At 46.3% G+C, this 21,093-nt stretch overlaps 2 protein-coding genes across 3 annotated transcripts; one reads left to right on the top strand and one right to left on the bottom strand.

Annotated features, from left to right (window-relative positions):
• Nucleotides 1-12,872: 12,872 nt before the first annotated feature.
• On the top strand, nucleotides 12,873-16,686 carry LOC117442000 (zinc finger protein 782-like). Its single transcript, XM_034077995.2, has 2 exons — nucleotides 12,873-13,040; nucleotides 15,531-16,686. Exons 1-2 carry the CDS (start codon nucleotides 12,873-12,875, stop codon nucleotides 16,248-16,250), a joined length of 888 nt encoding a protein of 295 aa, XP_033933886.1. The 3' UTR covers nucleotides 16,251-16,686.
• A 532-nt stretch (nucleotides 16,687-17,218) lies between these two features.
• Nucleotides 17,219-20,151, bottom strand: LOC117441999 (uncharacterized). 2 transcript variants are annotated; one of them, XM_071202328.1, is made up of 8 exons: nucleotides 19,805-20,151; nucleotides 19,491-19,592; nucleotides 19,341-19,418; nucleotides 19,070-19,171; nucleotides 18,441-18,986; nucleotides 18,011-18,126; nucleotides 17,680-17,736; nucleotides 17,219-17,350 (listed from the first exon to the last, which is right to left on the bottom strand). In XM_071202328.1, the coding sequence occupies exons 2-8, from the start codon at nucleotides 19,585-19,587 to the stop codon at nucleotides 17,294-17,296; spliced, it is 1,053 nt and encodes a 350-aa protein (XP_071058429.1). In that variant the 5' UTR covers nucleotides 19,588-19,592; nucleotides 19,805-20,151; the 3' UTR covers nucleotides 17,219-17,293. The 2 variants fall into 2 exon arrangements, with proteins under 2 accessions (XP_071058429.1, XP_071058430.1); XM_071202329.1 differs by having other exon boundaries at nucleotides 17,695-17,736.
• Nucleotides 20,152-21,093: the final 942 nt, after the last annotated feature.

The following is a 21,093-nucleotide window of genomic DNA, read 5'->3' as shown; positions in this document are numbered from 1 at the left end:
AGATTCACCGCCGTTTCACTCTGAAGTGGGACCGCTCGGAGTCGGCTTCTTCTTCTTCTTCTGATTCTTCTTCTTCTTCTCTCGGTTTTTTGGCGGATTGCAAACCACTTGAAGGTGCATGCCGCTGTTACCGGTACTGGTTACACCGGGGAAGTCGTTACGTTCCGTTAACGGTAGGAATAGGGGCGTGTACTTTGAGGAGCCATTGTCGAATAGCCAGAAAATACACATTTCGATCGCTTCTTCTGTTGTTTACATTTATCTGTTGGTATATGTGGCTCCATAGGAACACTTTGATGCACTTTCAGTACCAGTGTGTGAGGTTGTGGTTGCGATGCCGATATCCGGACGCGAACAGCGAGGACTACAACATGACAATGAGGTGACTGGGGATGTCTGTTCAAAACATTGCAAACGTGAATAAATCATTTCAAATATGTATTTGTCTCCGACTGTCATTTGTACATCGTTGTTAATGTGATGTTTAGTAGCTTTGATATGTCCATACCTCCAGACAGCCTAAAGTAAGACACAAGTTCTTTACTCTCAGCCCGAATGCAGCATCGAGATCCGTGGCCAGCTGTGATCCTCTCGATTAACTTGTGACAGGACTTCTAGCTATTCTCCAGCGAGCAAGGTTTTTATTAAATACCTCCATCCCTCTCGTCACAACACGACTCCACACTGTGCAGAACAAAACAACATAAATGAAAATAACCTTGCTGGATAGCTTAGAATGAAACAAACAAACTATCTTCCATGGCTGATACCGATGTGACAGTGATGGCTAAACCACAGACTAGTCCAGCGGGGGGGCACACGTTGAATCCATATAATGAAATTGTTATTTTATATATGTATATTCTTTGTTAGTATATAAGTGCTTTGTTAGTATATAAGTGCTGTGTTAGTATATAAGTGCTGTGTTAGTATATAAGTGCTGTGTTAGTATATAAGTGCTGTGTTAGTATATAAGTGCTTTGTTAGTATATAAGTGCTTTGTTAGTATATAAGTGCTGTGTTAGTATATCAGTGCTTTGTTAGTATATAAGTGCTTTGTTAGTATATAAGTGCTGTGTTAGTATATCAGTGCTTTGTTAGCAGCTCTCTCCTCGAGGTGGAGTGGAAGGAGATGAGTCTCAGTCTGGAAGGTGTGTGAGCTTTCTGCTGTCCTGATGTCAATGGGAGCTCGTTCCACCATCTTGGAGCCAGGACAGCAAACCCACGTGTTCCTGCTGATGGAACTTGGGTCCCCCTCGCAGCGAGGGTGCAGCGAGTCGTCTGGCTGATGCAGAGCGTAGTGCACGTGCTGGGTGCACGGTTTAACCATGTCCTGGATGGAGGGAGGGCCAGATCCATTCAGCATGGTACCAAGCACCAGGGTCTGGAAGTGGATTCTAGCAGTTACCGGAAGCCAGTGGAGGGAGCGGAGGAGCGGGGGGGAACATTCAGGAAGGCTGAAGACGAGCCGCTGCATTCTGGGTGAGAGAGGTCGGAGGGCTCATGCAGGCAGACCAGCAGGAGGGAGTGCAGGAGCACTTAGTTAATCTAACGGGTTCTGGTAGATAACATTTCTCTTTTTCTTCTCTCAATTGTTTTATTTCGATTCTGCTCTCTGATCAATATTAATCCAACTAATGTTCGTTTATACATTTTAAGAATGGCATTTATCTTTTTTGAGAATGAGTTCTTATTTTATCTATGTGGATCTACAACAGATGAAACTGTTAGTGTCAGTAAATGTGAGGCGGGGGGGGGGGGTGTGTGGAAACAACGGGACAGAGCTGCTGTCAGACGATCAGCTGTGCGGCGTCATCACAGACGGACGTGGCTTCACGTGACGCTCCGGAGGAAAGGACGTCCCATTGCTCTTAAAACTCGTTTCCTGCTTCTCGTGGTTTCCTCTCTCCTTGCTTCCCTGGAGGGAGCGACTAGAGGCAGGGAAACGACGCAAGTGAGGGACGCAAGGAATCCATTTAACCGAAGTGAGAAGGACCCTGAGACCGAGGAGCGAGGAAATGAGAAATAACCGAAGTGAGATGCAGACAGAGCTCAAAAACACTATAGAGGTTTCTCAAAACTCTAATTTCTCCTCCTCGACTCCTCGACTCAGCGCGCCATGTTGAAGCACATCTCATTTCTCTAATGGCGCATTCCCACTGCAGCGGGTCGCCCCCTTTAAGCGTCCTCAAGCGGCCAGGCCAGATTTTGGTGGCCTTTCCATATAGCGTAGCGCCGGCCAGCGGGTACTTCTTCCCTGTTTTTCCGGCCCCATAACATCGTGGTTCTATCCGGCCAGGGCTGAACTAGTGACGTCAACACTCTCGACTGCTGATTGGTCAGAGAGAATCGTCACAAGATCATCCCTCGCGTCACATATATATATCAAGAAGCAAGCTTGCAGCATTTTGTAAACGGAGGAGCTACAAAAATGGCAACGTCGAAGAAAGCACACCGTGGCGACCGAGGAGGTGACGACGTTCCCACATCTCATTGGGGATGATCAAATCCAGCGGGAGCTCGACGGAACAACGCGAGATGTGAAAGTGTTCAGGATGTCTCTGCACAGATGTCCGAACGCGGATTTTCGAGGACTTTCCCTGCAAGTGTAGGGAAAACTGAAAAAGATGAAATGAGGGAATCTGCTGGAAGTGGTTCGACCTTGTCGGACCAGAGTTACGGCCACAGGACCGGCCAACGTTGGGAGGGAGGGAGTCCCGCGGGACTCTGCAACGGCTTTACTGGAGTCCCTGCAAGGTACGCTCACCTCTAACAAAGACGTCTCTTTATCCTTACACTAATGTTCGACAACCCGAAGAGCTACATAGCTAGCTCAGGCAGATAGCCTTTAGCTAGTCTAGTGTTTGCTAACACCATATGTGCCATTGTTTACGTTCAGTTTTTTCTTTTCTATAGTTGTGTTGCTGTTAGTATTGTGCTGCAGTAGTTTGTGGAATTGATTAGATGGATTACATTGGGACTCGTTGAGGAGGAACATTCCCGAACAACGGGTGATGGCAGTGTTCGTTCCACAGCGTCATCGAATCCAGAACGGACCCAGCCGAAGACCGACACCGACTCAACCACCAACACCGCGTGCCATCACGGACACCGCAGCGTGTGGTTCTAGGTAAGAAATAGGAAATGGCAAAACGACTGGAATTGTGTTTTGTTTTTTAAACCGTGGATCATCCATCGTCAGTAATTAAAATAAGCTATAACCACTGTGTGGAAATGCTCTGTTACAAGTCAAGTCTTAGCTAGTAAGCAGCTAGTACAGTTGTGTGTGACATCCTATCATATATTTATATTCATTATCAACAGGCTGGACATAATGTAATTCACTTTCACAATCATTGTAAACTTCCAGAACCTTCTTTAGTTCATCCTTACTGTTGTTCTGTTTATACCAGTGGCGAGCCGTGACTTTTATCCCTAGGCCCTCTGACCCCCCCCCCCCCCCTCGAGAAGAAAGAAGAGTTATTACGTCTCAGCGTAGACTTCAGCGGAATATCAGAACCGCGGCCCGGGTGCAAAACGCCTCACTGACCGCGACCCTCACAGAACAACAGCATGTATCTAAACAGCTCTCGGGACGGGGCGCCCACAGCCACGAGACATTACACATGAACTAAGTCGGGCCCGCATTGAGACGACTCAGGCTACCTCTGATGATAATCACTGAAACACAAAGTCGTCCTTCTGGATGAAGCACGTGCGGGTCCTTCAGCTGATCCTCTGCCCTCCAGTTCATCATCGCAACTCAATCTTGAAAATGACTCGGTTAATAATTTCGCAACGATGTCATCACTGAGTGAGCCATCATGAACGAACTTATGCTAATCATAAATCTATCCATCATAAATCTATCGATTAGATTCATGATTCGAAAATAATAAAAGCAGGTAGACATGTGGATATTATCCGTCTGAACAAAGCGTGCATTCATCAGGTTCGTTTCCACAGACCTTACTTCCAGCTATCTCCAAACCCTCTGGAGAAACCACCGCTGCTTTCTGTGGAGGGAACCCGCAGCTTACTTCCGGGTTTCAGGACGCGTCACTGCACCGCTTGCATAGACCTCACAGCGGGCGGAACCTGTCATAAAGTCCGCGAAAATAAAGCCCGCCCATTTAGAGGGAAGATATGATTGGTCAATTGTACTGTCAGTTGACATTCCTCTCTGGTTGAGTTACTGTAGCGGGCCTCTGAATGGAGAGAGGGACCAACGAGCTCCCCGTCTTCACAGAACTCGCAGAGACGGCATTTAACCCTTCACCTTCCAACAGAAACTGAGCAGGCAGATTCCAAGGATTTATTCATTTGAAAATGTTATTTGAAATACAATTAAATCAAGTTATTTTGGTCAAACTAATGAAAAATGTAACAAAAAAAAAAATATATATATTTTTTAATGTTTTCAAATATAATTTTTTAGAATATCTTAGGCCCTCACAGAGGGCCTAGAGGGCCCTGACGGCTCGCCACTGGTTTATACATGTTATTCTTATATCCTTGTGTGACCTGTACCTGTCCTGTGTTTTTTCCTTATTGCTAATTATTATCTTATTGTCACCCAGGCAACAGGAAACGAGGAGGAGAGGATCGGGCCCAGCAGGAACGGCACCATGAACAGCACATGGCCCAGCAGGAACGGCACTTGGACTGGGCCAAAGCGTCTGCTGAGAGGAGATGGGAGTTGGATGCGTCCTTGAGAAGGGAGGAGGCCATCTTGAGAAGGGAGGAGGCCGTCTTGAGAAGGGAGGAGGCCATCTTGAGAAGGGAGGAGGCCGTCTTGAGAAGGGAGGAGGCCGTCGTGAGAAGGGAGGAGGCCATCTTGAGAAGGGAGGAGGCCGTCTTGAGAAGGGAGGAGGCCGTCTTGAGAAGGGAGGAGGCCGTCTTGAGAAGGGAGGAGGCCGTCTTGAGAAGGGAGGAGGCCATCTTGAGAAGGGAGGAGGCCATCTTGAGAAGGGAGGAGGCAAGGGAGGAGGCCGCCTTGAGAAGGGAGGAGGCAAGGGAGGAGGTCGCCTTGAGAAGGGAGGAGGCCGTCTTGAGAAGGGAGGAGGCCGCTCAAGCAGAGACCTTCAACCTAGCCTTCCTGTGCACTCTTGGCGAGGTGCTCGGGGGACTGGGCAGCCGACGTGTTCCGTCTCCTCCGTGATACTTAAAATAACCTTAATAGTTATTGTACATATTATATATTTGTTATCTAGTTAATTTTTAAATGCAACATTTGTACTTTCTTGTTTATTTATTTTCTTTAAAATGTTCATTTTATTTTTATTTTTACAATGCCATGTATATTTATGCTGGCTGCAATTCAGTTTTACATTTTTGATTTGTATTGTCTACTGCCATCAATAAAGTACTTCTTTGACTTATCTTGTCTCTTGTTGATAATGAATGGCACCCGACAGAAGAAAAATCAGATTCACATCATCTTGATTTAGAGAAGATATAAACCTGAATTTATAAAGCAGGAACAAACACCATCAGTTAGGAAAAGGCCCATAAGATAAAAGTTAGTTTTAAGAGATTTAAAGCAAGAACTTGAGTTTGCTGGCTTGAGGTCCTCCTCTAAAACATTATTACATGTTTCTGTCCTTTAAGTCGGATGCAAACCAATAAGAACTGTTTCCGAAAGTCCCACCCAGTGTTCCAGTCGGTCCAGTAATATGCTGTGGTCAACAGCGTCAAACGCAGCACTGAGATCTAATAATACTAACACTGAAGTTCTGCCACTGTCTGTGTTTAAGTGGATGTCATTGAAGACCTTTCCAAGAGCAGTCTCAGTGCTGTGGTTTGGACGAAAGCCTGACTGGAACACATCCAAACAACCATTTAAATGCAAGAAATTACTCAACTGTTGAAAAACAACTTGTTCAATGATCGTACCTAGAAATGGCAGGTTTGATATGGGCCTGTAATTGGTCATCACTGAAGCATCTAGATTATTCTTTTTTAAGAGCGGTTTAATGACTGCAGTTTTCAGGGCCTGTGGAAAAATACCTGAGTGAAGAGACTTGTTTACTATATGAAGTAGTTCTGAGGCCAGGCAACGAAAAACATCTTTGAAAAACCCTGTTGGAATAATATCAAGGCAGCAGGAGGAGGACTTCAGAAGTTGTATAATGTCCTCCAGGTTTCTATCATTAATCTGATGGACCTGTGTCATGGTGTCTGAATTGATGTTAGGTGGACACAGAGTCACGTGTGCTGTTCCTGATGCAGAGGCACTGACTGCTGGTCTGATGTTCTGAATGTTGTCAGTGAAGAAGGCAAAGTCATTGCACGCCCTGGTGGATAGAAGCTCAGAGGCTCCTGACACTGGGGGGTCAGTCAGTCTGTCCACGGGAGCAAACAAGGCACGGGCGTTGTTTTGGTTTTTGGTAATGATGTCAGAGAAGAATGATTGTCGTGCGTTTTTCAATTCCAAATTATAAAGGCCAAGTCTCTCTTTATAGATTTCAAAGTGAACCTGGAGATTTGTTTTTCGCCACCTGCGTTCCGCTTTTCGACACTCTCTTTTTTCTGCCCTCACGGTCATGGCCTTTCTCCATGGAGATATTTTCTTCCCAGTCACTTCCTTTACCTTAGTTGGAGCAATGGCATCTATAACATTTTTAATTTTTGAATTAAAATTATCTACTAGCTCATTTACTGAGATGTTAGCAGGGGCAAGTGTGGAAGAACCATCCTGAGTAAACATTTCCCTAGTGTATTCAGTTAAACATCGCTTTGTGGTTACCTCTTTCTGAACACTTGTGTGAACAGAAATAGAGCTCTCAAAGAACACACAGGAATGGTCAGAGAGCGCAACATCAGTCACCACGACCTCAGAGATATTCAGACCCTTTGAGATAATTAAGTCCAGAGTGTGCCCCTTATTGTGCGTGGGCTCCGTCACATGCTGAGTCAGTCCATAGCTATCAGAACACAGAGCAGTTCTTCAGCCCCTCTGTCCTGGGGGTTCAGAACAGTTCTTTAGCCCCTCTGTCCCGGGGGTTCAGAACAGCTCTTTAGCCCCTCTGTCCTGGGGGTTCAGAGCAGTTCTTTAGCCCCTCTGTCCCGGGGGTTCAGAACAGCTCTTTAGCCCCTCTGTCCTGGGGGTTCAGAGCAGTTCTTTAGCCCCTCTGTCCTGGGGGTTCAGAACAGTTCTTTAGCCCCTCTGTCCCGGGGGTTCAGAACAGTTCTTTAGCCCCTCTGTCCTGGGGGTTCAGAACAGTTCTTTAGCCCCTCTGTCCTGGGGGTTCAGAACAGTTCTTTAGCCCCTCTGTCCTGGGGGTTCAGAACAGTTCTTTAGCCCCTCTGTCCTGGGGGTTCAGAACAGTTCTTTAGCCCCTCTGTCCTGGGGGTTCAGAGCAGTTCTTTAGCCCCTCTGTCCCGGGGGTTCAGAACAGCTCTTTAGCCCCTCTGTCCCGGGGGTTCAGAACAGTTCTTTAGCCCCTCTGTCCTGGGGGTTCAGAACAGTTCTTTAGCCCCTCTGTCCCGGGGGTTCAGAACAGTTCTTTAGCCCCTCTGTCCCGGGGGTTCAGAACAGTTCTTTAGCCCCTCTGTCCCGGGGGTTCAGAACAGTTCTTTAGCCCCTCTGTCCCGGGGGTTCAGAACAGTTCTTTAGCCCCTCTGTCCCGGGGGTTCAGGACAGTTCTTTAGCCCCTCTGTCCCGGGGGTTCAGAACAGCTCTTTAGCCCCCCTGTCCCGGGGGTTCAGAACAGTTCTTTAGCCCCCCTGTCCCGGGGGTTCAGAACAGTTCTTTAGCCCCTCTGTCCTGGGGGTTCAGAACCGTTCTTTAGCCCCTCTGTCCTGGGGGTTCAGAACCGTTCTTTAGCCCCTCTGTCCTGGGGGTTCAGAACAGTTCTTTAGCCCCTCTGTCCTGGGGGTTCAGAACCGTTCTTTAGCCCCTCTGTCCTGGGGGTTCAGAACCGTTCTTTAGCCCCTCTGTCCTGGGGGTTCAGAACCGTTCTTTAGCCCCTCTGTCCTGGGGGTTCAGAACAGTTCTTTGGCCCCTCTGTCCCGGGGGTTCAGAACAGTTCTTTAGCCCCTCTGTCCCGGGGGTTCAGAACAGTTCTTTAGCCCCTCTGTCCCGGGGGTTCAGAACAGTTCTTTAGCCCCTCTGTCCTGGGGGTTCAGAACAGTTCTTTAGCCCCTCTGTCCTGGGGGTTCAGAACAGTTCTTTAGCCCCTCTGTCCTGGGGGTTCAGAACCGTTCTTTAGCCCCTCTGTCCTGGGGGTTCAGAACAGTTCTTTAGCCCCTCTGTCCTGGGGGTTCAGAACCGTTCTTTAGCCCCTCTGTCCTGGGGGTTCAGAACCGTTCTTTAGCCCCTCTGTCCTGGGGGTTCAGAACCGTTCTTTAGCCCCTCTGTCCTGGGGGTTCAGAACAGTTCTTTGGCCCCTCTGTCCCGGGGGTTCAGAACAGTTCTTTAGCCCCTCTGTCCCGGGGGTTCAGGACAGTTCTTTAGCCCCTCTGTCCCGGGGGTTCAGAACAGTTCTTTAGCCCCTCTGTCCTGGGGGTTCAGAACAGTTCTTTAGCCCCTCTGTCCTGGGGGTTCAGAACAGTTCTTTAGCCCCTCTGTCCTGGGGGTTCAGAACAGTTCTTTAGCCCCTCTGTCCTGGGGGTTCAGAACAGTTCTTTAGCCCCTCTGTCCCGGGGGTTCAGAACAGTTCTTTAGCCCCTCTGTCCTGGGGGTTCAGAACAGTTCTTTAGCCCCTCTGTCCTGGGGGTTCAGAACAGTTCTTTAGCCCCTCTGTCCTGGGGGTTCAGAACAGTTCTTTAGCCCCTCTGTCCTGGGGGTTCAGAACAGTTCTTTAGCCCCTCTGTCCTGGGGGTTCAGAACAGTTCTTTAGCCCCTCTGTCCTGGGGGTTCAGAACCGTTCTTTAGCCCCTCTGTCCTGGGGGTTCAGAACAGTTCTTTAGCCCCTCTGTCCTGGGGGTTGTCAACATGGATGTTAAAATCACCAACACTGACTAGACGGTCAAAGTCAATACACACTATAGACAGCAGTTCAGTAAAGTCATCACAAAGCTTGCTCAGTATTTGGGTGGTCTGTAGATATTTAGGAACAGAGCTCGAGAGGAGCGTTTCAGCTGAAGGGCCACATGTTCAAAAGAATCAAAGTTTCCATACGACGTCTTCCTGCATTGAATGGAATCATTGAACAGAATAGCAACTCCACCTCCTCTCTTATGCATTCTCTCCTGACTCATGAACTAAAGTTGGGAGGGGTTGATTCCATAAGAACAGCTGCACTGTTCTTTTGTTCAATCCAAGTTTCTGTTAAAAACATAAAATCCAGATTGTGCTCAGCGATAAAATCATTGATTAAAAACGTTTTCCTGCCAAAGACCTGACATTTAATAAAGCTAGTTTAAGTTCGTTAAACACGCTATCAGTCAGGTTTTAGTAACAAGCTGTGGCTGACATGGAGTCACTGCTACATTAGATAAACTGTATCTAAGATGATTCACGCTCTCAATCTGTTACCTAGCAACACAGAGATCGGCTCCAGGCAGGCAGGGCCGGCACGTCCTGGAGAGAGGTGAGCGCCGTACGCCCTCGAGCCTGGACCCAGCACATGTCAGTGAGAGCGTGTTGTGTTTAGTACACACACATCCGTATCAGGCTTCGGAGACTGCAGCTTCCTGAAGGGGGGGGAGGTGGTTGACGTCGGCACGGTGATGGAGACGGGGCAGATGGTGCGGGGGCAGAGGACATGCTGCCAGCCCTGCGTATCGCCTTACTTTGGTCTTTGAACAGGGTGTGTGTGTGTGGTACAGTGTGTAGGGGTGTGTGTGTGTGTGTGTGTGTGTGTGTGTGTGGTACAGTGTGTAGGGGTGTGTGTGTGTGGTACAGTGTGTAGGGGTGTGTGTGTGTGGTACAGTGTGTGTGTGTGTGTGTGTGTGTGTGTGTGTGTGTGTGTGTGTGTGTGTGTGTGTGTGTGTGTGTGTGTGTGTGTGTGTGTGTGTGTGTGTGTGTGTGTGTGTGTGTGCGTGCGTGGTACAGTGTGTGTGTGTGTAACGTAGAACAAAGAGTACACGTTGAGACGGTTCAGCAGACGATGGACTTTGAGACGAATGTCCTGAAACGGCGAGTGTTGGATTGTGTTGGATTGTGTTGGATTGTGTTGGATTGTGTTGCTCTCACGGTAAACACACAGAGCGCAGCTGATGCGCAGATGAGTTACTAAAACTCTGAAATACAGAATTAGTTTTCCTGCAATTATAAAATATAATGACTGAAATAATTACAGAAAACACACGAACTATTTGTTCTACTTGTATGTTTGCACCTCGGCGCTGAGAAGAAGAAGCCTCATCACGGCTGGCGTAGGGATACGGCGAAAGGCACGCGGAGGGAAACACGTTGATCAAATGAAACCAAGTCTGTTTGTTCAAAACAGATTTATTGGAAGTCTTTTTGAAGTATCCTGCTGAGCCTCTCCTTCAAGGCTGTGAAGGCCGCACAGAGCCACAGAGAGAAGCAGCCTTGGTAGAGGCTCCATCAGTGGAACACCTGCGCTCAATTGGAGCATACCATGTGGTGCGTGGGCGCGGGGGGCACTTTTCTCGCGAGTGTAAACATGTTGTTGTTTGGGGCTTCTGTGGTCAGAGAGATGATGTGTTGACCTATTGTGATGTGGTGTGTTTGGGTCATTTGCCTTGCATCGTGAATGTGTGTGTAGATTAGAAGGACACTGGTTAGGGGTATACATAGTGGCTTGTCCTAGGGGGAGGGGCTTAGCATGTATAACACCCTGGCCACCCGTGTTCTGGAGTGTGTGGCGGGAGAGCAGAGAGGCACCAGCTATATGTCCTCGACCTGTGTGCAATAAAAGCCCCTCAGGGTACTTGTTGGGACTCTCGCCATCTTATTTAACTCCTAGTCTTTTCATGGAACCTTTTTGTAGCAGACACCAAGTCAGATCACTGACCTGCAGATAAACCTGATTCTGATTCACTAAACTCACTAAACGATGGGAGTGTTTAAATGAAACGCGAATCAGGCGATAACTGCGGAAATATATGAATCATTTATAACAAATTATTTGGAAATATGAATTAAAAATGTGGAAACTTTAAGTTATAAAGAAGGAACAATTAGGAAATATTCAGGAATACAAAATATTTAAATTGAAAAATAATGTAAATATCAAAAGAAATTCCGCGAGCATTATTAAAGTAATGAACGCCTTCATTTGAACTATTATATATAATAGCACTGTTTATATATAATAATACTAAATAAAAGAACACGGTCAAAAGACTTTTCCCCGTCCCATCAGCTGGGCCCGTCAACCTGCCATCGGCATGTAGCCGTGCACGTGATACTGACGCACGTAACAAATAACAAGCGAGCCTTAAATTAATACATTTAAAACCATAGTATGACTCAAATACCTTTAGACGGTGAGTTTAATCTAATTTATATTATTATTAAGCCGAACATTCAGACAGTAATAACTCAAAGGAAATGGCTCCAACATACCAGCCTCTAATTGATCATTACATAGCAATTACCAACAAAACATATAACATCCATCCGTAGCATATTGGTAAGACCAGTACTGAGTGTGGAGGTCCAGTACTAATTGTCTGTAATGATCTGCGTTCAAGAGGCAGCCTGTGATGGGGGGGGGGGGGGGGGGGGGGGGGGGGGTAGGAGACCAAGAGTCCAGTCCTTAGTCGACCAGTCAGAGGTGCGTGACTGAAAGGCTCAGTCTGTGGGCTCCAGGAGCAGACACAGCTTAGTTATGGGTCTTTCGATCGTACCTGTCTTGGTTTGAACCAGGACGCTCCTAACAAGTCCTTTGAACCAGGAAGGGTCTCGACTACGCGTCCCAGGAGTGTTCCTCGGTGCGTTCTCATCAGCGATGACGACCAGGTCTCCGGGGGCGATGTTTCTTTTGATAGTATTCCAGTTGGGCCGTTGCTGCGTCAGAGCAAGGCATTCCCTGGTCCAGCGCTTCTGAAACCGGTCAGCCAGGTCCGGCACCTGCCGCCTGGCTGCAGAGTTAGCAGCTGGCAGCCAGTGACGCTGGAGGAGTTGGGGAGCATGTGACCTGAGTGACCAACTTGATGGAGTATGCAGCTTAGTATCCTCTTGGAAGTATGAGAATGTTTAAGTAGAATCATTGGATGTTTGACTTCACTTGGCGTCGCCATCTTTGTAGTTCTTCCTCCAGCTCTCAGAAGCCCGGCATCAATGATAGGGTCCAGCTGGCATCGGGAGCGTCCTCTGTTGCACTGTTTGGCCTTTCCAGCAAGGCAATGCTGTCTCTGCTCGTGGCCAGTCATGGCCTTTTCAGCATGTTCCGTGTCCTCTGCTGAAAGTCTTTGTGCTTGAGCTGTCGGCCTTCTGAGCAGAAGCATCTGATCCTTCAGTCTCTTTCCTGCTTTGCTCCAAGATCAGTGGAGCACTCTTTCCTCTTTCCTCTCCTCGGCAGGAGCTTTCGGTCTTCAGCTGACATTCGTCTTTCCTCTTCATACTCGTTTTCTGGAAAGTCATTAATTGGTCCTCCACTAAGCTTCTCAAGGTGAACAATCGAGGTCCTGTACTGCCGCGGGGTTCCATCATCCGGATCTGTGGACGCATGAGGTGGACCATTAACGACCCATCCGAACAGCGTTTCCCTGCATAGGGCCGTTTCCTTGGCTGCTTAGAACTCCATGGTCCCATAGCCTTTGGAGTGTTCACTCCAATAAGAAGTCCCACGTCAGCATCGAATTCTCTTATTGGGATGTCCTGCAGATAAGGCCATTTCTTCAGGTCCGCCTGGGTAAGAATGTTTCTTTTGGTAAGTTTTGAGGTAACGGGTCTAGAAGTGGGCAATATGGAAGATATATGAACTTGCCCAAGGTCTCAGAACAAAATCCCTATGTGCCGTCTTCCACACGGCCCACTTCTAGACCTGTTGCCTCAAACTCCTGACTGGTTCCTCTGCTCCCATCGTTTGAAGAAGGACTTCAGTTCTCCGTGCTCTAGCTGCCTCACGAGCCCCTCTGTGCAGAATGTGTCGGCACTACCAGGGTCCAGGAATGCAGAGGTCAGTATGCTTTTATTTCCATGGCAGAGTTTCACCTTCACTGGCACTACGGCAAGCATGCTGTCTTTACCAGCCCGGTTCCTTCAGCTTCTCCTACTGAAACAAGAGCACTGCTGATGGATGTCTCTTCAGGCCTGGCTCCCCCACCCTGCTGCTCTGCCTTATCTTGTTTAAAGTTCTCAGTTTCAGGCTTAGAAGATCTCTTAATGTGCAGACTAGTTGGGTGCTTAGCATGACAGGTCATTCTCCTGTTACAGTTCCTGCTCAGGCGCCCCACCTCCAGGCAGCCAAAGCATAGTCCCTTCTCTTTCAGAAACTCCATGTTAGCTTCATGAGATACTGAATGTATTGTATGGCATTCAGCTAAAGGATGCATGCTTGTACAAAATGTACATGAGGTGTCCTTGTTAGTGGAGGAAATGTAGCTTTTAACAGGATACTTGTCTTCTTTGGGCTTCTCTGCACGGCTGTCTGACACTAGAGACACTGTGGTAGCAATCAGCGGGAGTTGTAATGAAAGTCTTTGGACTGTTAAGTTGATGATTGTGAATGTCACCAAAGAGAGGGTCTAACTTGTTGAAAACGATTAATTGAAAATTATAGCTCAATTGTTTTTGTTCAAGAAGACATGTCGCAAAAGTAAGGTTGTGTAACGGTATCCGTATTCGTCCTGTACCGTCACGGTTCGGCACATGCAGTCACACGACGAACACGCCTTTTTTTTACGAGTGGGAAAAAAGTCTCATTCAGGGCAGCATCCACTACACTATATATACTCCAGGGGGCGGTATTGCGCCTAAAAGCTGTTTGCCAGCCGCCCTTAAACAACAAATGAAGAACAAGAAGAAACAACAACAACAAAACGAACAAAATACAAGAAGAAGAAAAGTTAGTATGGTGAGTTCAGATAACACACAGGAGCTAGAACCCACCTGCTTCTTTTATATCAGCTGTGTGGGAACACTTCGGGTTCCCTGTGGACTACAATAACGATGGAGTGCTCGAGTGGTGGATCGGACGAGGACGGTGTGTCGGTGTTGTTCGATAGCGGTGCGGTATGCTAATGAGAACACGCCAAACATGCTAAATCATATCAGAAGGCATCACCCAGATGTGCCACTCACGGGAGCCCGGCGAAAGACAACAGCAGTTCAACAGCTGATCCCCGCTGTCTTTAAGAAGCCAAGAGACATGAGAGCCGAGAGACCAAAATAAATAACGGAAGCTTTTGGCATATGTTTTTCAACGACTTTGCGCTCTTGAAACACTTTCTTATTATTTATGATGTAAGACATTCTTTTTAGTTTTACAGCTTGATGAAACCTTTTAGTTTGACATCAGCCGTTATAGATAATATGGCCATCTGAGTGGTTTGTTTTAACTGTTTAATACAGTTAATTATTCAAAATGTCAGAGTTCCTTATTTTGAAACTGAAACTTGCACTACTGTTCAAAAATAAATAACAACAAACCTGGAATTATGCATTTGGGACTTTTTTTGCTGTTTCTTGTTGTACCGAACCGTGACCCCCAAACCGAGGTACGAACCGAACCGTGACTTCTGTGAACCCTTACACACCTAGTATCGTTTGAATTTCCACGATTCTGATTCCGATTCTACTTTTCGATTCCGGTTCTTAACGGTTCTCGATTCCGATTCTTTGAGGCGCAGGGTAAACAAATGATACATGCTTCTTCCACCAAAAAAATTACATTTATTCGAGAAACTTTTCCACAGGTTAGTTTACAGTAATATCCACATGAATCAGTTTATATTCACTGCTCTGTAACTGTGACCTGAACCACTGAAGCTGCAGCAGTGCAACTTTTAAAGGAACCCCCCCCCCCCCATTTAAGAACAGTTCTTGTTGAGAAAAACAAGCATACCTGCCTCTCAGGCATACCGGGAAGAAATGTTTGAACATTTTAAAGTAAAATGCTTCAATCTGGTGCACCATGGGGCCGGGCCCGCCCATCCAAGATTTGGGCCCGCTGTTTCAATCAGGGCTGAATACCACATTTGTATTGTTTTATTATTATGTTTATTGTTGTTATTTGTAGGGCTTTGTCCTAATATTTATTTTGCTTGGAAATCTGAATGAAAGGCTGGGTTGAGTCGTGTGGGTTTTTGAGTGAGATGCGGCACAGCAGCCTGTCAGTTAGTTTACTCTTGCTCGTGGTTCACGAAAGGAATATGGCTGCTCAGCGCCAGATGCAGCACATTAGAAGAAACCAGTTCGGCCTACGTTACCAACGAGCAAGCAAGTCAGCTGGCAATCAATTATATATTTTGAAGAGACCGCTGCTCTCTGCCTCGCTCAATCTCTCTCTCTCTCCCTTTCTCTCCATCGCTCAACCTCACTCCACCTCTCCACCCTGTGTGCGCTCAAGTTTGCCTGCGTGCTTGCTTCTCGGTACCCAACCCTATGCAAAAGATTGTCAAAAATGTACTTAATGAATGTCTCTCCCTCTGTATGTCTGTTGCTTTAGAACCAGAGAGAAGCAGAGGGACTCAAACTTCACAGCTGTGACCTGTGTGACAAATCCTTCAAGAGATCTGGAAAGTTAAAGATTCATCGGAGAGTTCATACTGGAGAGAAACCGTTCAGCTGTGACCTGTGTGGTACAACGTTTTCTCGGAGTGATACACTTAGAGTCCACCAACGCATCCATACTGAAGAGAAACCGTACAGCTGTGACCTGTGTGGGAAAACATTTGCTGTTAAAAGTGCTCTAAATGCCCACCAGCGCACTCACACTGGAGAGAAACCCTACTCGTGTGAAACGTGTGGGAAATTGTTCAGCTCACCATTTAACCTTAGAAAACATGAACGCACTCACACTGGAGAGAAACCCTACAGCTGTGACCAATGTGAGAAGCTTTTTTCTGGGCGAAGTAACCTAACATCTCACCGTCTCACTCACACTGGAGAGAAACCGTACTGGTGTGAAACGTGTGGGAAATTGTTCAGATCATCAGGTGCCCTTAAGAAACATGAACGCACTCACACTGGAGAGAAACCCTACAGCTGTGACCAATGTGAGAAGCTTTTTTCTGGGATTAGTGGCCTAATATCTCACCGTCTCACTCACACTGGAGATAAACTATACGGCTGTGACCAGTGTGGAAAATATTTAACAACATCCAGGAACCTTAAGAAACATAAACGCACTCACTCTGGAGAGAAACAGGATAAATGTGACGAGTGAGAACAAATGTCCTCATGGTAGTTCTCTTAAAGTCCACCAGAGCGTTCACACTCCATCATGTTGAGTATGAGCCAAGCTAACCTGAGAGTGTACTCTTTTTGTGCTAAATACATACTATTTGTTTTGCTCTTTCAACATTATATTTACCACCTGTGTGTACTTTTCACTGAAAAATCTTCTTTTTCAAATGTATATACTTTATGTTTAGTTTTATTGTTGTATTTTCAATTGAACCTTTGCAAGTTTTCCCACGAGTAGACAAAGTATCCGACATGTTTTGTTTCATTTGATAATAAAAAAGGAAACTTGTCCAAAAGCTTGTTCTGTGTCTCTGGATACGCTTTTAGTCATTTGGTTCACGCACTGATCACAGCTCCTTCACAGTGAAACTATCCTTCATTAAACCCTGAAAAGTTAAAAGTGAGACCTGATTATGAAAGTCTCAAATTCCCACCTCTAAAAGACCAGTAAACCCACTAAAGGGGCAGTTTGTAATATAATAACTAATACCATTAATAAAAATAATCCCCAAAAACTCTAAAAACCACCAAAGATGATTAAAGTCAACGATTTTTAAGTTAAAAGAAATGTCACTCCTGGAATCACTTTATAAATAATAATCTAGTTTGTTTTCACAATTAGTATGCTTTAAAAAGTTCATTTACAATTAAGAGAACTTTCCCTTATTGAACTTTAAGGTAAAATAAGAAATAAATGGTATATTTAACTTGTGTTTCTAAACGTCAGCATAGAGGTGAACTTTAGCTTCAATGACCTTTCCCTAATATTAAATATGAACTAAAAGGGTCCCAAAACCAAACCCTGTGGGACACCCCATAATGGAAATAATAAACAATAGTAATAACAACAAATGAATATAAAAACGTACACCAAACCAACAAAGAGAACAGGCTTTTAAACCAATTAAAAATATGAATACAAAAATAATGAATGATTACTTTTATACATGAAAGGTTCATTATTTGAGTCCATAAATGTCTCATTTTGTCTCTATTCAAACGAACCAATCGCGCTGCTTGAATTCAGCGGGAAGCCTTCTGATTGGCTGATTGCGTAGAAGGGGTGGAGCCAGAGGAAGCCTGGAGGAAAGAATAACCAAATCATTACATTTATTATTATTATTAAAACAACTATTATGAGAATAAACGACACGCTAAATACGAGCTAGACACAAGAAAAATAGTCTATAATTAAAAAGTAAAAGTCGTCAAACGTGAAATACGAGCTACTAAAGCACTAAAGTATATAATTAAAAAGTAAAAGTCGTCATGCTGAGCAAAAAGAGATAACATTAATAATAAAATGCGGGTTCAGTTGGAGGTCAAGTGTTTTTAAAGAAATGGAGATAGCTAACGGTTTAAAAACGTTTCTCTGATCTCTGAGGATTTACGGATCACAGTCAACTAACCTGATGCATCCTCACCTTCTGATTGGCTGATTGTGTGGAGGGGGCGGAGCCAGAGGCCTGGAGGAAAGAATAACCAAATCATTATATTTAATATTAATAAATCAACAACTATTATTATGAGAATAAACGTGATGACAAAGTGAAGCCTTCAATATTTTTGCAGTTTTTGTGAGAAAAAGTAAAAAAAAAGGTTTTTATATTTCAAGAAAACATTTATTAAATTAAAAAGTAAAAGTCGTCACGCTGAAAAAATGCTTAATAATAAATGGTGGGTTGAATTGGAGAGAGAGTAATATGAGGATGAATGTATGTTTATATTATATATGTTCACCTGAGACCCCCGGCCACAGAACACGGTCGTCAGGCCGGTTCGATGCCCGACTCGCCTCAGACTGCGAGACTCTCTGAGCTCAGAGAGGAGCTCGGGGCTGGAGAGGGAGACACGAGCTGCACACACACACACACACACACACACACACACACACACACACACACACACACACACACACACACACACACACACACACACACACACACACACACACACACACACACACACACACACACACACACACACACACACACACACACACACACACACACACACACACTTTCTTTTATCCGTTTTGTTTTCCAGTTTTTTTCACAATAAAAAAACACATTCACATATTTTTTGGGACATTTTCGATTTATTTAAAAAACAAATACTTTTTTTAAACCTGTATAATTTATAATTAGTGTATAAAGTCTCATCCGCTCACCTTGTCTTTTGTCGTGGCTCGGTGAGGAAGAGGAGGAGGGTGAGGCCTGGGGTGAGGAAGAGGAGGAGGGTGAGGGCTGGGGTGAGGAAGAGGAGGAGGGTGAGGAAGAGGGTGAGGGCTGGGGTGAGGAAGAGGAGGAGGGTGAGGGCTGGGGTGAGGAAGAGGAGGAGGGTGAGGAAGAGGGTGAGGGCTGGGGTGAGGAAGAGGAGGAGGGTGAGGGCTGGGGTGAGGAAGAGGAGGAGGGTGAGGGCTGGGGTGAGGAAGAGGAGGAGGGTGAGGGCTGGGGTGAGGAAGAGGAGGAGGAGGGTGAGGGCTGGGGTGAGGAGGAGGAGGAGGGTGAGGGCTGGGGTGAGGAGGAGGAGGAGGGTGAGGGCTGGGGTGAGGAAGAGGAGGAGGAGGGTGAGGGCTGGGGTGAGGAGGAGGAGGAGGGTGAGGGCTGGGGTGAGGAGGAGGAGGAGGGTGAGGGCTGGGGTGAGGAGGAGGAGGAGGAGGAGGGTGAGGAAGAGGAGGATTCAGCGAGGTCACTTCGGGCTTTGTTCCGACGCTCTGAAACAGATCAAAGTCAACACTAACGTTTCTCTGTGACGGACTGAATCCACACATTTATATTAAAAATAAAGTTATTTCACTTTGTAGAAACTCGGCCTGCAGTGCGGGACTCCTGAGAGACAGACGAGGAGGAGGAGCAGGTGATGAAGAGGAGGAGGTTGCTGATGAAGGCTGCATGGTGCCTGCAGGAACACGAGGCAGCAGTTAGACGGCCTCACAGGGAGGAGGACCCAAGCATCTATACTTTGGGCCTTTGCACGTTTTCTGACCATTTTCTAAAACTTCACATTTTGGACAGTTTCCCCAAATCCTTTCCCCTGGTCTAAGGTGTGGTGACGGCACGCGGCTCACCTGCTCTCTGGCCGCCGCTCAGAGAGGAAGAGGAGGAGATTTCTTCGTCGCTCTGAGAACCAAACTTGTTCCGACGCTCTGAAAACAAAGAGGATGCGTTTCTGTTCCCCTGTCGACGTTCATCCGTCTTTCAAAATAAACTTATTTTACTTTGTAGAAACTCGGCCTGCAGCGCGGGACTCCTGAGAGACAGACGAGGAAGAGGAGCAGGTGATGAAGAGGAGGAGGGTTCTGATGAAGGCTCCATGATGTCTGCAGGAACACATCACCGATCACTCAGCGTGTCCTTCAAACCGCCTACGTTTCTCTGAAGCTTTATGCTAAGCTAACACTTTCCACTCTTTCTGCTAAATTAACAGAAATAAACATTTCCTTTTTCATCAATTAGATCTTTTTATTGAATAAAAAAAAAATACAAGTTTGAATTTGTACATTTTTAAGACATGTTCCATAGTTGTAATCACCTGCTCTCCGTCACGAGGACTCGCTCCGACGAGGCGTCAGCGCGGCTTCGACACGCAGGACTTCCAGCTGTTCCAATCCTTCAGGACCCTCTAAAGTCATTTAGACTTTACTCACAGACTGAAGCCGAGGCTCCTCGCCGCCACTTCCTGCTGCCGGGACAAAGTACACACACGCACACACACACTGCAGAGGGCACACACACACACTGCAGAGGGCACACACACACACACACTGCAGAGGACACACACACACACACACACACTGCAGAGGGCACACACACACACACACACACACACTGCAGAGGACACACACACACACACACACACACACACACACACGCACAGCAGAGGGCACACACACACACACTGCAGAGGACACACACACACACACACACACTGCAGAGGGCACACACACACACACTGCAGAGGACACACACACACACACACACACTGCAGAGGGCACACACACACACACACACTGCAGAGGACACACACACACACACACACACTGCAGAGGGCACACACACACACACACACACACACTGCAGAGGACACACACACACACACACACGCACAGCAGAGGGCACACACGACTCAAAAGTCCATATTAATTATTGATTTTGTTTTTAATGTCGATGTCGCCAAGGAAACCAGGAAGTTCAAAATAAAAAGTCAGCTGGACTTTTACCTCCCGCCCACTCGTCTCATAAAGCTGCATTCATACGCAAAGACGTGCGGCTTTTTGTTTCTCACATGTTTGTATTCATCATCACGAACAATAACATTTATCATAACAACCCTTTAGAACCATTTAAATGACGACAGCAAGTCTCAAATCTGTTTCTGGTTTTTTATCAAACACTTTTTCTTGTGTACAAACTGTGGAGGAGGCCATGAGGAGAACACACTTCCAAGCACACTGTTAGCTTCTCGTTGCCTTCATTTATTACAACAACAGGTGTGATGCTTCCCTTTAGCAAAGCTAACTGTTCCCAAGGCTATCCAGTCTTTATGCTAAGCTAACAGGCTTTATGCTAAGCTAACAGGCTGTATGCTAAGCTAACAGGCGTTATGCTAAGCTAACAGGCGTTATGCTAAGCTAACAGGCTTTATGCTAAGCTAACAGGCTTTATGCTAAGCTAACAGGCTGTATGCTAAGCTAACAGGCGTTATGCTAAGCTAACAGGCGTTATGCTAAGCTAACAGGCTGTATGCTAAGCTAACAGGCGTTATGCTAAGCTAACAGGCGTTATGCTAAGCTAACAGGCTTTAGATTCATACTAAACAGT

This window comes from Pseudochaenichthys georgianus, unplaced genomic scaffold (assembly GCF_902827115.2).
Source record: "Pseudochaenichthys georgianus unplaced genomic scaffold, fPseGeo1.2 scaffold_2286_arrow_ctg1, whole genome shotgun sequence".
In the NCBI taxonomy this organism is placed as follows: Eukaryota; Metazoa; Chordata; class Actinopteri; order Perciformes; family Channichthyidae; genus Pseudochaenichthys; species Pseudochaenichthys georgianus.
Note: the sequence above shows the minus strand (reverse complement) of the source record. Positions and strands in the feature narration are given on the sequence as shown.